General features: G+C 39.6%; 1 protein-coding gene across 1 annotated transcript; it reads left to right on the top strand.

Moving 5' to 3' along the window:
• The first annotated feature begins 7,762 nt into the window (after positions 1-7,762).
• On the top strand, positions 7,763-12,213 carry LOC146714796 (uncharacterized). The gene is made up of 5 exons (XM_085451127.1): positions 7,763-8,013; positions 9,292-9,386; positions 9,569-9,669; positions 10,710-10,865; positions 10,964-12,213. The coding sequence occupies exons 1-5, from the start codon at positions 7,865-7,867 to the stop codon at positions 11,711-11,713; spliced, it is 1,251 nt and encodes a 416-aa protein (XP_085307253.1). The 5' UTR covers positions 7,763-7,864; the 3' UTR covers positions 11,714-12,213.
• The last annotated feature ends 2,200 nt before the right edge of the window (positions 12,214-14,413 follow it).

Here is a 14,413-nt window from a genome sequence, read left to right as displayed (position 1 = left end):
TGTTTCGTTTTAACCAGGAAATAACAATGAACAAAAACATATGAACAAGGTATTGATCTCGTTATCTGCGAGAATACTGTTTGTATTAATAACACGCCTTTAAAATTGTGAAAGCGTTTTTGCGTCTTTTTTGTGTTGCTTTGCACGCAAACAGTTTCTAAGTTAATAACAAATACAATAAACAACAATCAACCACTAAAAACATTTTCTGTTGAGGAACGCAAACGAATGATTGTAATGTGACGTCTTTTAAAATAATAATGCAAGGTGTGAATATTTTTCTGCTTTTTTGTAAAAAAAGAAGAAGAAATCATTAGTAAAATAATCATCCTTATCAAATACTTTGCGCATTGGTGGATTAACCATTCTACATAGAAATGAAAAAAAGGATTATGGTAATTACTAATAAAGTTTAAATTGAAATATAAAAACATTCAAATATAGTACACATCAGCTGTGGTATAAACCTGACACTGGCGGCCTAATTCATTTGTAAAGCACAACGGTGTGCGCACAAGGTCACTCACGGGTCAGTCAGTGCTGTGTGTGTCGTATGAGGCAGAGGGCTCACTGACTTAGATTTTAGATTTTTTAGTCTCTCTCTCTCTCTCTCTCTCTCTCTCTCTCTCTCATCCAACACACACACACACACACACACACACACACACACACACACACACACACACACACACACACACACACACACACACACACACTATTGCTTCAGACTGAAAATGAAAGTGTATCTCACAAAAAGTCCCGAAAGACTCAGCTCACAATGTTGCTGTTACTACTTCCAGAAGTGAACAGTAGCAGCAATCTCGTGGAACTATTTAAAACAATTTGGTGCATGTCACAAGTTCATGTGTGACACGGATTTTTTTCTTGTGTGTGATTGTTCTCCGTTTTGTGTGAGGCTTCAAATCTCTCAGAGCTCAGATGTCCTGTGGTCACGATGTTGTTGTTAGACCAGGTTGGCCACTAAAGGTTGACTTCATCATTGAAAATAAGAGCACACTTTTAACAGACACATCAGAAAGGAACACATGCCCAGGTGTAATGGAGACAGGGATGGTTGTAACAGCATCACTTTCAATAAGAAGGGATATCCTAAGAGCCATGTAATCAGTTGTATGTATGAAAACATTCTCCCCGGCCTTATATGTGAAACTGGGAAGCTGTGTAAAGAAGCACTAAGAGTTTTTAGCAAAATCACTGACTTCTAGTTAAGAAAGTGAATCTTTTGATCAAGTGTATATTTTGATCATTCCTGCTCAGATTAGATTGTTTAAAATTAGTGTCTTGTGTAAATTGTCAGTAAACTTCAAGCTGTCTTGCTGTTGCGGCTAAAGTAAAAGGCTGACAGGCGTGAGAATAGTTATAACAACAACAAAAACAGTTAAAGCTACCTCCATGGTGACATTTAAATGCTTTTTCCCTAATTTGCAGATTTGTTTGAGAATGTCGAGACAGTGGATGAGAAAAGCTTTACCACTGTGAGAGGAAAATAAAATTGTTTATCTCATAGTGTAGTGTCTGTGAAGGTTCTCAGTCATCCAGGTCATCGCAGTCAAAGGAGCTTGCAAAGAAAAGCGTCTGGACTTCTTTAAGTTGCTTGATAGTTCATAGTACATATCATAGTGTAGTGCATATTTTAGAGCAGGAAGAAGTGTTGGTCAGCGCACATTAAATGATTAGATGAACATATTGTGATATAGTAGCAATTTTTAACTGTTAATTACATTTTTATAACCAATATCTTCTCGCTCCTCGTCTAGTACAAACACATTCATGTAAAGTTAACGTGGGATTATAAATTGGCCATGGATGTGAAGGAGATAAATTGCTAAAATTTAAAATACTTTCAGTTAGTAAGACACGAAAAGCACTTTATAAATGAGAAAAGTAATGACTTTTAAAACAACGCAAGCAGTGTCCAGACTCTTCTACTATGAAGCCACGCTGTTGCAGTTTAGCATTGTCTTGCCAAGAAAACGGCAGCATTTCTGAATCATGTTCACGTAAGGAGTCATATCTGTATGACAGAGCTTTAACTTGTATCTGTGGATGGTGCGGTGAATCTCTGGATGCGTTCCTGATCCCATGCAATGATTTCTATGGCAGAATCTTTTCTGTTTTTACTGCAGTGCTGTCTGACAGTCCAAAGATGACAAGCATCCAGTTTTGATTTTGGACCTTGTCCCTTGAATACCAAGATTTCTCCAGATCACTTGGATGTGTTGATGATACTGCACACGATGAGATATTCAGTCGTCACAGTTTTACACTGGTGAATTATTCAGAAATCTTTCCACAATTAGTAGAGGAATTTTTTGTGTTGTTGTTTTTGTTTGTTTTTCAGATTATTTACCTTTTGTTTCAAGCACTGGGCTTGCACATGCTGGTATCCCGTTTTAAATGACATGACACCATCCATGTATCAGTTCTCTGGAATGCTGGGAGCAGTAATCAGTGTGATGATGTCCACACCTCCATCTCCTTGGCCTCCTGCTCCAGGTCTTCTGGAATACACTAAGTTGTTCCAAGGCAGCTGATAGACATCATCTATCTAGCATGTCCTGGGTCTGGGGCAGTGGTCCCCAACCCCTGGGCTACCGGCTGTGAGAGTTGAGGCTCGGGTGTGAAATTTATGGTTTTCAGGGTTTTTATTGTTATTTTTTAAATTGTTTTTATCGTTAACTCGGTTTCCCTGGGTCTATTCTCATGTGTTAGGAATAAATCTTCTTTTTTATGGTACTGGTACTGGTTTTATTTTGTTGTATTTATACGCGACACCTTAAAGGCCAGTCTGTGAAAATATTATCGGACATAAACTGGTCCGTGGTGCAAAAAAGGTTGGGGACCACTGGTCTGGGGTATTGTTTCACAGGGGTGTGCAAAGCAGATTTGTATGTGGCAGGTCTGGTTGTAACATTGAGTGGCCTTTTGCAGAGTTTGGTAAAATGGCTCCTCTGACCCCTGAAGAAATGGAGTACTTTCAAAAAACCATGGCGTTCAATGCTGCCAGGGAGACCCTTAATACCAGTTAGTAACTGATATCTTCCTCATTTATTACAATTTATGCAAATAAATATTTATTATTGGGGTGGATGTAGCTCAGAAGGTAGAGCAAGTCATCCCTTGATCAGAAGGTTGTTGGTTTGATACCTGGCTGCATGCCAAATATCCTTGGGCAAGATGTTAACCCTAAGTTGCTCTCCGTTGCATCCATCGGAGTATGAAAAAACAAAATTAATTTCAACATGTTTAATCAAAATTAAATGACATGCAGTTCATTTAAATAACTATTTTAATTTAAAATAAAAAAACATCCCTGAAGTTAAACATGCAAGCAAACAGCACGTTTAATATATGTTTGTAACAATACTTCTTGAAAAGAAAGGAAAATAGATTTGTGGGTTGAGCAGCAGAGTTCAGCATCAGATCTCCTGAGCCAATGCCAAACTCCACACTTTGACGCTATGATCCAGCTGCTATAGGCAGAATCTGGATTCATTGCAGAACATAACGTTCCAGCATGTTCTGGTTCCAGTGCATCTTGCTGATAACAATACAAACAGTGCAGGGCAGTGACTGAATGTGTAGCGAGCCATCTGCCAGAGCCTCTTGAAAACCTTGACTGCGAATCTGTAGCAGACTGCCTAAAGATGGTAAATGCTGACAGGGAGAGGAAATGTGCCCACTTGGAGGTTGGTCTCTGACATTCCCTGTTATACTTGGCCTTCAGTTTGGAGATGGTACTAGTGCTTACACCAAATACTGCTGCAGCTTGGTTTTGCACAGCACCAGCTGGAAGTTGCCCTATCGCAGTAATGATCACAATGCCTGGTAATTCATTGTAGAAATAACTCTCCTTATTAAATTTAAATATTGTCATTCAGATGAAAACTGGAAACTACCTAACACACCCTCAACAGTCTCGTATGCAACCACAACAATGTTTGTTTTGTTCTTTTTGCTGCTTCACCGATTTGTTGTACCAAATGATGGCTATGAGTGAATTAATCAAACCTTTTGTAAAACCATATAAAAAGTAAAACATTTTGACATCCAGTTTGATGCACATTCAGAACACCACAATGGCAAAAGCAACACATGAAGCCCACAAACTGTCCAAGATAATCCAACCCAGAGTCACTGATCCAAAGATCGGGTACTTTCCTCAACTTTGACTCCGTGGTGCAATATAACCCATACATTATAAAGTAAATAAACAAACCTCAACTCTCAGTATTGCTAACACAGATTAAGTAAAACAAAAGTGTTTAAAATCATCACGACTGCAAATCTGAAGTCACATGACTTCTAATAAGTGATGGAGAGAAATCGAAAGTAATAAAGAGTGAATAAAAAAAATCTTAGGGGCATTCCCTGGTGTGTGCAGAGGGCAGGTTCGGTGTTTACTGTTCATTCAGACAGGTGAATATATAACAGATGAAATCCAAACGAAACAATTGGAATCAATCCTGGGAAAACTGAAAGGACAGGGGAAGGAGGGGGGAAGGAGAGGGACGGAGAATCTGCTGACAGAGAGACCAGCGAGTACCTCCTCAACATGTCTTGAATTCCTCCAGAGGCCTGGCAATGAACTCATCTTTTGATTCAGGTGTGCTGACCCAGGGTGATATCTGAAATCTGCAGGACACTGGGCCTTGAGGCCTGGAGTTGCCCACCCCTGCGTTAAAGGAATAACAGTATTTTTAAGATCTTCCCACAGATTTTCACTGATGTACTGTGAGCTTTAGCAAATGTTTTCATTTGGTGTAGTTTATATTGAAGTCTAATGGCTGCTTTGGGTCATTATTTGGTTCTAGGAGTTCATCGCTTTCTCAGCGTTGAACTAAAGAGCCTCAGTATTTTCACCCTGAAGAACAACAAGTGCAAAGTGTTCTTTCATCAAATGCTGAACGATGAGTTCACTGCACTCAAATGACGTCTGAAGTTCTGCAGACAAAAGAGGGTTCAATCCTTATTAGCAAGGTGTAGCTAATAAAATGTCTGGTGAGGGTATGTGTCTTTCGTAAAAGCAGTTCACGTATCATTTGGTGCAAAGCCCCACCTTGTGGAAGTAGCAAAAGTAGTTTTTTTACATACTTTGTGAACTATAAATTTAAACAGCCCTGATCAAAAGTTTAAGACCACTTGAAAATGGCAACAAATCTAATTTTGTTCTATCTTTCCAAGAAGAGCTTCAACATGCAACAAGAAGAAATGTGAGTGAGACAAAACATTTTTTTGAGAATGCAATTTATTGAAAACAGCTCTTAAACTGAAACATCCTGTTTTACAGCTGTTCAAAACTTTGATCAAACTCAGAGGATTTTAAATAAATTTGACAACCTTTAGCGTTATCGACAGTGAAGAGAGCCAGGTAGGTGAGCGTTTCCCGTGTTGCTGTACGGGTGCCAGTATCCAGACCCGGGGGTGGGGCCTTGTCGAAGATCAGGTGAGTTAAGTTATCCATCTTGTTTAGTGTCTAATTGCCTATTCTGTTTTGTTTCAGTGACATTGATCTGGCAATACAGGCTCATTAACCGTTAAGTTTTTATGGGCCTTCTCTCAATTAATGTTATTGGCCAGGATGTGGCCTCTTTATTTGCTGTGATTTCCACGGTTGATCTTTCATGTCTGTGTAGTGTGTTTTTTCAGTGTGCTGTGGTGTAATCACTTGTAGTGCTTAGGTTCTTCGAGGAAGGGGAACCCCTGTAAACTGCAGAGTGGTTATTGGAGAGAGTAAAATTTTAACAAGGATGTTTTGGAAATTCTAAATAAATAATAATAAATAAATAAATTTCAAGTGCTTCAGCATTTCACTGTTTGAATAATACTTATTTTTTGTATCATAATGCAGACCAGTTTAACAAAGGTGCTGGCATTATACTGGTGGAAGCAGTGGGATACAATTTGAGTTTTCTATGGCTCTTTACCACAGCCTGCCTGAGCACATACTTCAGCACAAAACAAACTGAAGCTGACACCAAAAACAATGAAAAACAAACTAAATCTATAGATTTTAACAATATAAGTAAATATTTGACCTACTTTTTTGAAAAGATTCTTTTTTTTTCTGACATCCTTTCCTGACTGGCAGCTTTTACAATCAGAGTTGTGATCAAGGTCCATTCAAGTGACATCTAATGAGCATCCTGATGCAGTCATGTGACAAGTGAGTGGCTCTGACTACCCATGACATCATTTCCAAAACAGCAGCATACCTGGGGAGCTAATTTTAGAAACCTAGTTTTCTATTACCAAAGGTCAATTTCAACCAGTTCAAGAATACTAAACCTTAAATAATGTGTCCTATCTCACATATAACCTAACCTCTAAAATAATTTCACAAAGAAGAATGTTGGAAAGACCGATCTTCTGAGCATGCTTCAGGCATCCACTGGAAGATTAGTAGTGAGGATGCATGCTGAAGTAGACTGTATCAGAGAAATCTTGTGTGGGGAGTCTGCCGAATTGCTTCTCTCACAGTCATTCCTACTGCTGATATTGTGCTAGAGCAAATGCTGGATCATGAATAAATTCTCACACTGTATTTTGACACACTGCAGTGTATTCTAACCGATAGGCCAGGAAGTCATCCTTTCAGAGATCCACTTACATATACCGCTACCTGCAAGTAGTATTCAATATTGGTGATTCAAACAAGATGTGGTATAATTTCCTAGAATGAGAGAAACCTTTGAACATGCAACCATTTTCCTTCCAGCCTGAAGCAGTTAGGTCAAATACACTCATCTGCATATCTTCAGGACTATGACCTGAGACTAGGCTGCAGACATGTTGAGAAACTTGTACACATTCACACAGCAGCAGCAGTAGCCAAGGAAATGAAGCAACCCTGACTGGAGGAAGGAGCACAGTCAAGGTCTATGGGAAACTTTGGACTGATTTACTTCTAATGCATCCCGGCAAGAAAGCAGGCCCTTGTTAAAGCAGCAGGAATTAGACACACAATGTCATATTTGCTGCCCTGCTAGTCTGTTCCTACAGACTGGTTGCCCTCCACAGTCATCTCCCTACCATCGGCCAAGGGAGAGAAAGCCCCATCCACCTCAGGAGCAGTGTTGGGCAAGATACTTAAAAAGTACTTCTAAAAAGTAACTGAGTTAGTAACTGAGTTAACTAACCCATCTACACCAGGCATTTTGTAGAGTATATAGAAGCGTGGGGCAGTGGTTTGACTTGAAACAATTTTTTTTTACTATTTTCCTTGAAAAGCATTTCGAGTTTAATCTCGAAATTTTGACTTGATTCTAAACCTGAACAATAATAATTACAAATTTAATGTATTATTTAATGTGGACCCAGGGCTGGAGTGGTAATCCGGCATACCGGGAATTTGCTCTGTGTGCTGATTCGTTCATTTTCATTATCGACAGTGTATTGTCCGATAAGATCTCTTTATGCAAACACAACCTCCTCTTCTCTGTGCGCTGGTGCACCTTGTAGAACAGAGTTTAGTGTGGAAACAAGTGGCGAAAAGGTGGAGCTGAAAAGCTGACACCTAAAAAGAAAATAAACTAAAAATAGCTGTGACAAATGTGTCAAATGGACCCACAATGTAGGGCTGCTTCTTCTTCACCGTCCACAGCAGCATCAGCAACAAGAGAGAAGAAGAGGGTAAAAATAAAGGGGTGGGGAGACGTAATCAGAAAGTGACATATTCAAGAATCTCTAAGAATCTAAAAGCCGAAGTTTCTTTTAGTCATTCAGAGGTACGGCCCTGAAACACACACACACGGGGCGAATAGAGAGAGAGGGAGGAGCATCGCTGCGTACATTCAGCGCAGACCAAAGCTACTCTCAGTCCATCGCTGTATATCCAAGCCAGATGTTCAACCGGACCGCACGTGTGCCTTCACCTTACCCAGATTCAAGTTTTGCTTCGTTCATCAACGTGCCAGATGTCTGTCGCCTATATCCAGAGTTCCCCGTGGACAGAGCGACGATGGACCCAGTATTCCCGCCTCTGCAGCACGGGTAACACGTGGTTCACTCACTGTTGTGTGTGTTACATCTGCTGCTCTGATTTCACTGACTTATTCTATTGTTGTACACTTCGCGATGTGATCGTTCAGTGTCACAGTCTGACATCACAGTGATACTCACGGTTTTTGATACGGGCGACACGGGCGGTTGCCCGGGGCGGCATCGTGGGGGGCGGCATCACGGGCATCGGCAAAAAATAATAATAAAAATAAATAAATAAATAAAATTGCTCGTACTCATGCTGCCCCGACGCCATGCCAGCGCAGTTTGGAAATGGCATAGGCGTGCTGCTTGCGGCACAGGGAGGAGAGGGCGGGGCGGCGGGAGATTCTCTCGCTGGCTGGAGAAGCGTCTAATAACCATCTCACAAAATAAAACAAAATAAAAACAAACCAACAAACACAAAAACAGCAGACATCATGATACAGACTTATAATTTGCACCGATGTTTTTTCGAAATTCTATACGCGAAAAGTGAGCACGAGAGCCCTCGGTGCGCCTGCTTGCTGCTGAAGTCAAAGTAAACTTTATTGTCATCTCCACTACATACAGTCCAGACGAGAGAGACAAGAGGACGAGGCTCCAGTTACAACAGGGCAAGTAAACAAACAATAAATATAAGAAGAGTAAGAAAATAAATACACACTTTAGGACTCGGGGTAAAGGGATCAATAACAATTCAAAATGTATATTTTATACTTTGGTGATTTAATGTCTCACACACAACCTGTCGAAATGGGAGGATCCCCGGCTGCTTCCAATTAGAGCACATTTCATTCATAATGTTGTAAATCCAAGCCCATTATGTGTTCATGATTTGAATCCTGGGTTGTGTGAAATCCCAGAAATAAACCAAAGTGAATTTGTGAACTAAGGTGTAGGTCTGTTAGGTTATGTTGTGATGATTCTCAGGATGGGGGATGGGTGTTCATACTGGAGTGCAAAGTTAAAACCAAGATGGACAAGGAAAGTTCAAAGCCATCAGGTCCTCAGTTTAGAAAAAAGAGAAAAGAAGAGGAGGAGAAATGAGCAAAAGATACAGGTAAGCAGATGTGTCATTGGATAATGGCAGGTCATCCTGAAACAATCAGAATCAGAATACTTTATTAATCCCTAAGGAAATTGGAGTGTTCGCCCAGGGCGCCAGACAGGCTAGGACCGCCACTGGTGATACTGAAACACAAAACCGCTGATCACAAACTTTATGTTAAGAAGAAACTGTGTGAAATCAGAAGTGTTCATTTTGATCTCGTTTTTTTTGTTTCGCAGTGTGACGCCCCCAAGCGTGCCACCAAAACAGGAGAAGTGTTACGACTTTTGTGACCAAACACTTAAATTTGTTGATGGAGAAGATGATTTGGACTGTAAGTATCATGTGGGCACTTTTCAAAGTGATGCCCAACAAATTCAAATCCAAAATATAAATAATGATAAAAATAAAAGAAAACAGTTTTACCCATATTCACACTAACTAATGTTAAATAAAACTCATCAGCATTTATTCACGTGTAACACTGATCGTTTGCTTCTGTGTGATTGTTCTCAGTTTTGTGTGAAGACTTCAAATCTCGCAGAGCTCAGATGTCCTGTGGTCACGCTGTGACCCCGACCTCTCTCACCAACTGGTGTCGCAGGTTGTTGGACCAGGTAGGCCACTAAAGGTTGGCTTTGCTAAAATAAACAAGCAAACAAGTAAATAAATAAAAGTGTCATGCAGGATTGTGTTGATTTGTAACAGGACAATGTTATGAGCTCGAATAAATAAACAATAATGAAAACAGGGTCCAATATGTCATCATTTTTTGTTGTCGTGAATTGGATTGTAATGTTTGCTTTCATGTAGATGAGAAAGAAGCTACGCTGACTGAAATCAACACAGAGCAGCTCACTGCTCTGTAAATTCATGAACTTCTCTAAGCAGAAACCTGCTGTGCTCTCAGGGATATAAAACAGTCAGAAATGTTCAGCTTCTGTCTTCTCTATTGTAACGTTTAAATCAATTAGGTTGAATTGCCTCTGCAATTCAACCTGTAATACATCACATTTCTTTTCCAACTTTGTGACTGTGCATGTTGGCTGACTGATCTGCCCTCTGTGAGGCCTCAGTGTAGCTTTGAATTACACCTGTACTGTTACAGCTGTGATCATTTCAGTGTTTCTATAGAGTAAAGAACATAAATAGCTTTCAGACAAAATATAGCATCATAACTCTGTTTAATCAAATATTTACATTATTTGTACATCTAGCAATACAGTTGTGATGTATGATGAAATATTTCAGTGTTTGTAGTTTTAACGCTTTCATGCGTAGTGGTCACTTCAGTGGACAGCAATTCAGAGGCTGTTTTCTTGGATTTATGTTGATGGCATACTTGCACATAAACCACTACATTGGACTGATGTGTCACTCCATACCCAATTCATAAGTAAAAATGTATGTTGTCCACCTAAGTGGACATGTAAAGAAAACAATTTGAAAAAGAACAGGTTTTAAAAAAATGAAGTTCAAAAATCTTTTTTTCATGACTAAAAGTGAATAAAATACTTTAGAAACAAATCCAGATTGAGGTTGTCATAATTCATGATTGAAAGGGTTAATAACGTGCTGAAAAAAATCTTTAAATTGTTTAGTGTTTTGTTTCCAACATGCGAGTCTATTAATTCTCACCTCTCCATATTTAATAAAGGGTGAAAGCAGGTTTGTGTGTGGTGGGTCTGGTTGTAGTGCTGAGTGGACTTTTGCAGAGGTTTGTAAAATGGCTCTTCTGGACCCTCAAGAAATGGAGTACTTTCAAAAAACCATGGAATTCAACGCTGCCAGGCAGACACTTACTACTAAGTTGGTAAGTGTTTCATCAACATGTTATTATATACTGTGAATTTAGACTTGATAGACATTTTGCTATTTATAAAATGTTGCCCCACCTCTGTCTCCATGTAGTGTCCTGGATGTGGATTCGCTGTGACGAGAGAGAATGGGTCAGATTTGAATGTCCTCTGTAAAGTGTGCACAGCAGTAGCAGGACGGCCGTTTGAATTCTGCTGGCAGTGTTTGAGGGAGTGGAAGGGTGCACGGCCTCGAAAGGACCGCTGTGAAAATGGTGGCTGCTGCAACCCATCACTAGAAACACTAAAGAAATGCCCAGATATCACATTGTGTCAGTATGAGTATGAGTATGAGGATGAGGATGAGGATGGCGATGAGGATGACGATGAGGATGGCGATGACGATGAGGATGGCGATGAGGATGAGGATGGCGATGAGGATGACGATGACGATGAGGATGAGGATGAGGATGGCGATGACGATGAGGATGACGATGAGGATGAGGATGGCGATGACGATGAGGATGACGATGAGGATGACAATGGCGATGACGATGAGGATGACGATGAGGATGGCGATGACGATGAGGATGGCGATGAGGATGACGATGACGATGAGGATGACGATGAGGATGGCGATGACGATGAGTGTGATTCTGGAGTCCTTGTTTGTCCCTCTGTCCGTGCCTGTCCCACCTGTGGTTTGCTGTTGGAGCACAGCAAGAAGTATTGCCCATCAGTTGTTTGCCCTCGATGTAATGGGACGTTTTGTTTTGTGTGTCTGAAGCACTCTGGCAAATGTCAGATGACCCGGTGCATTCCTGCCCCCAGACAGACCTCTATACCTGTGTGGCAAAAGAAATAATGGGAAAGAAACACTGCTGTTAAGTTTCACTTTATTTTTACTGAGCGTGTCTTTTCTAAATACATTCACTATGTTGTGTTTTAAATTCTCTGCTTTGAAAAACATCAGGCTATAAACAAAAATTATTGTGTTATATTAGTGAGAAATTTACTACCAAATATGATCTTTTCAGATGTGTTATGCTGAACTGTAATGATAAATCTGAAAAATGTCATTCATTTATAAATTCAGAATAAGGTTAAACATTCTGTGTGCACATGCTGTCCTCTGGTTGCTTACAGATTTAATTAACCTGTGACGTCTCATTTCCACACATTTTGTTTGTAGTCCTAGCTACATGATAATAAGTTGTTTAGAGAATATGTTTTTTTCAAAGTAGTTATGTTTAATCAATGTCAATGTGTAAATGTAAATAAAAATGTATCTGTGGGGAAGGAAAGCCAGCAAAACACTGTTCAATGAAATCCTGTGGATTTTTATTTATTCCTTAGATCCTGTAAGTGAACACTGTCATGTAAAATGTGATATTTCATTATACATTATTTAAAAATGGTAGAAATGGACAGCTAAATTAATACAGTAACTGAGTTAAAATACAGATATTTTCATTATTGTTAGGTTACTCATACAGTCTCAGTAGGAGAAGGCTTCACCACTTTGTGGTGTTGGGTTGGGGAGTGCAGGTAAACCTGTTTTCATTCTTTGTTTTTCATTTCTAGTGAAACATTTTATAACGGACAATATAAAAATATTTAACTCTTAATCTGATTAAAGTTTAGCTGTTTAGAGGTTAACTTTAACTTCTAGTTGTTGGTGTGATTCCAGGATATCAGTATATTTTTCACTCTGTTTAAATCATTTAAAATCATAGTTAACTTATTTACATGTAAATCACAGCATGAATTGCGCTGAGGCAAATATTTTAGTAATTTCTGTTTCCCCAAATCCAACTTACGATATATGATATATAATACTTGTCTCAGAAAAGCCAGTCTGAGACTGTGAGATGAGGCTAAGCTCTTTCCCACTGCATTCAGCACCTGGTCATGGTGCCACAGATAGCAGCCATCGTGGAGAGGCTGTGGGCAGCTGCTGAGAAGATGATCCAAGGAACCTCTTCTAGAGGGGAAGAAAGGGGTCTCACTCTTTCTCAAGATGATAATGGTTTACCAGTTTAGCCAAAACATCTGTTTTTCCATGCTCCCACAGTCCTACTGCTCTGCTCATTCCCCGTTTGTCCACACCTCCTTCAATCTCTTCCTGATGTAGGTGGTGTTACTTTTTGCCCCAGGCCTCTAGACCTATCACCAGGTTGCTCACCTGGGCCTTTTGTCTCAGATGACCATGATGAAGGCCTATGATTCAATGATAATCAGTTAACCATTGTAAACTTAGGTGCTTGTATTCCAAGCATGAATGTTCTGCTCTCCCCCTTAGTGCTGGTTAAGTGATACATTATGAAGAACATTGCCTGCATTGGTTTGGTTGCAGAAAATGTATTACAGAAAATACACACTAAGATTTAAATATGGAACTGAAGTCGACGTGTAAACGAAAAAGTTTAACTAAAGATGAAACATGTAAACGATGCTCATCATAATGCTTCTGAGTGTAGAAGCAAATCTGGTTTTCAACATGATTTCAAACACCGTCATTCAGCTGAACACTGGAAACTACCTATTAACTAGAACTGTCTGTATATGTGTTTGATATGTAACCAGAACAATGTTTGGTTTGGTTTTTGCTTCTTTACATCCTGGTTGATGTGCCAAATGGTGGCCCTGAGTGGATTCATAAGTTCTGTTGTACAAACATTCATATTAAGTAATTTCAACATCCAGTTTGATGCACATTCAGAACATTGCAGTGGCAAAAGGAACACAATAATCCCCCAAACTCTCTAAATAAAATAATAAATCCAGGTCATAATCCAAGAAACACAGCGTCACTAGTCGGATCAGCTTTGACTACCTGGTGTACGTTCATAAAAGAGTGATAAAAAAATAAATAAAGCTGGACTCTCAGCAGCACTAACCCTTTTATTACATATAGCAAAACCATATAAGTGCTGATCTGCAGTCGTATGACTTCTGGTAACTGCTGGAGAGAAAGTGAAAGTGACAAAAGAAAAATAAACGAAACAATCTTGGGGACGTTCCCTGGTGTGTGCAGAGGTCAGCGTCTGTGTTTACTGCTCAAACCTGAGAAGGATAACAGGTGGGATCCAAATGAACAGAGTTCAGATATTTCCAGGAAAACTGAACCTTTAAATTTGTCTAAAGATGATGTGGTTTCACTATGAAAGCAATTAAAGTTTGATCTCTACGGCTTAGTATGTTGTTGTTTACAGGTTAAGATCTTCTAAATTTACATATTTTCTCGATGTTTGTGCAGGTAATGAACACCTTTACTGTGATGTGAGTCACTGATTACATAGTTTGAGCAGTTAAAGAAGTTGCAGTATTTTTAAGATCCTTCCACACATTTTCACTTAAGGTCAGGGAGTGTGAGGTCTCAAAAGCTTCAGCTTCTTTTTTTGAAGTCACAATTTTCAAAACAAGCTTTTACATAGCTCATTACATAGCATGAGAATCAGCACCTCCAAGTCTGAGGCAATGGTTCGCAGCTGGAAATGTGTGGAGCTCCCATCAGCACCACTAGTCAGGGACGAGCTGCTGGATGTATATATATATATATATA

This window comes from Copadichromis virginalis, linkage group LG3 (assembly GCF_057382275.1).
Source record: "Copadichromis virginalis isolate Kocher_CV1m ecotype Utaka linkage group LG3, C_Virginalis_male_GT1.1, whole genome shotgun sequence".
NCBI lineage: Eukaryota > Metazoa > Chordata > Actinopteri > Cichliformes > Cichlidae > Copadichromis > Copadichromis virginalis.
This window is presented reverse-complemented; position numbering and strand designations above follow the sequence as displayed.

Bases quoted from the DNA above. Each gene is read 5' to 3' on its own strand.
- LOC146714796 (XM_085451127.1), top strand. From the start codon at position 7,865: ATGTTCAACCGGACCGCACGTGTGCCTTCACCTTACCCAGATTCAAGT. The intron at 8,014-9,291 runs GTAACACGTGGT...TTTGTTTCGCAG, and splicing joins TTCCCGCCTCTGCAGCACGG to TGTGACGCCCCCAAGCGTGC. The intron at 10,866-10,963 runs GTAAGTGTTTCA...GTCTCCATGTAG, and splicing joins AGACACTTACTACTAAGTTG to TGTCCTGGATGTGGATTCGC.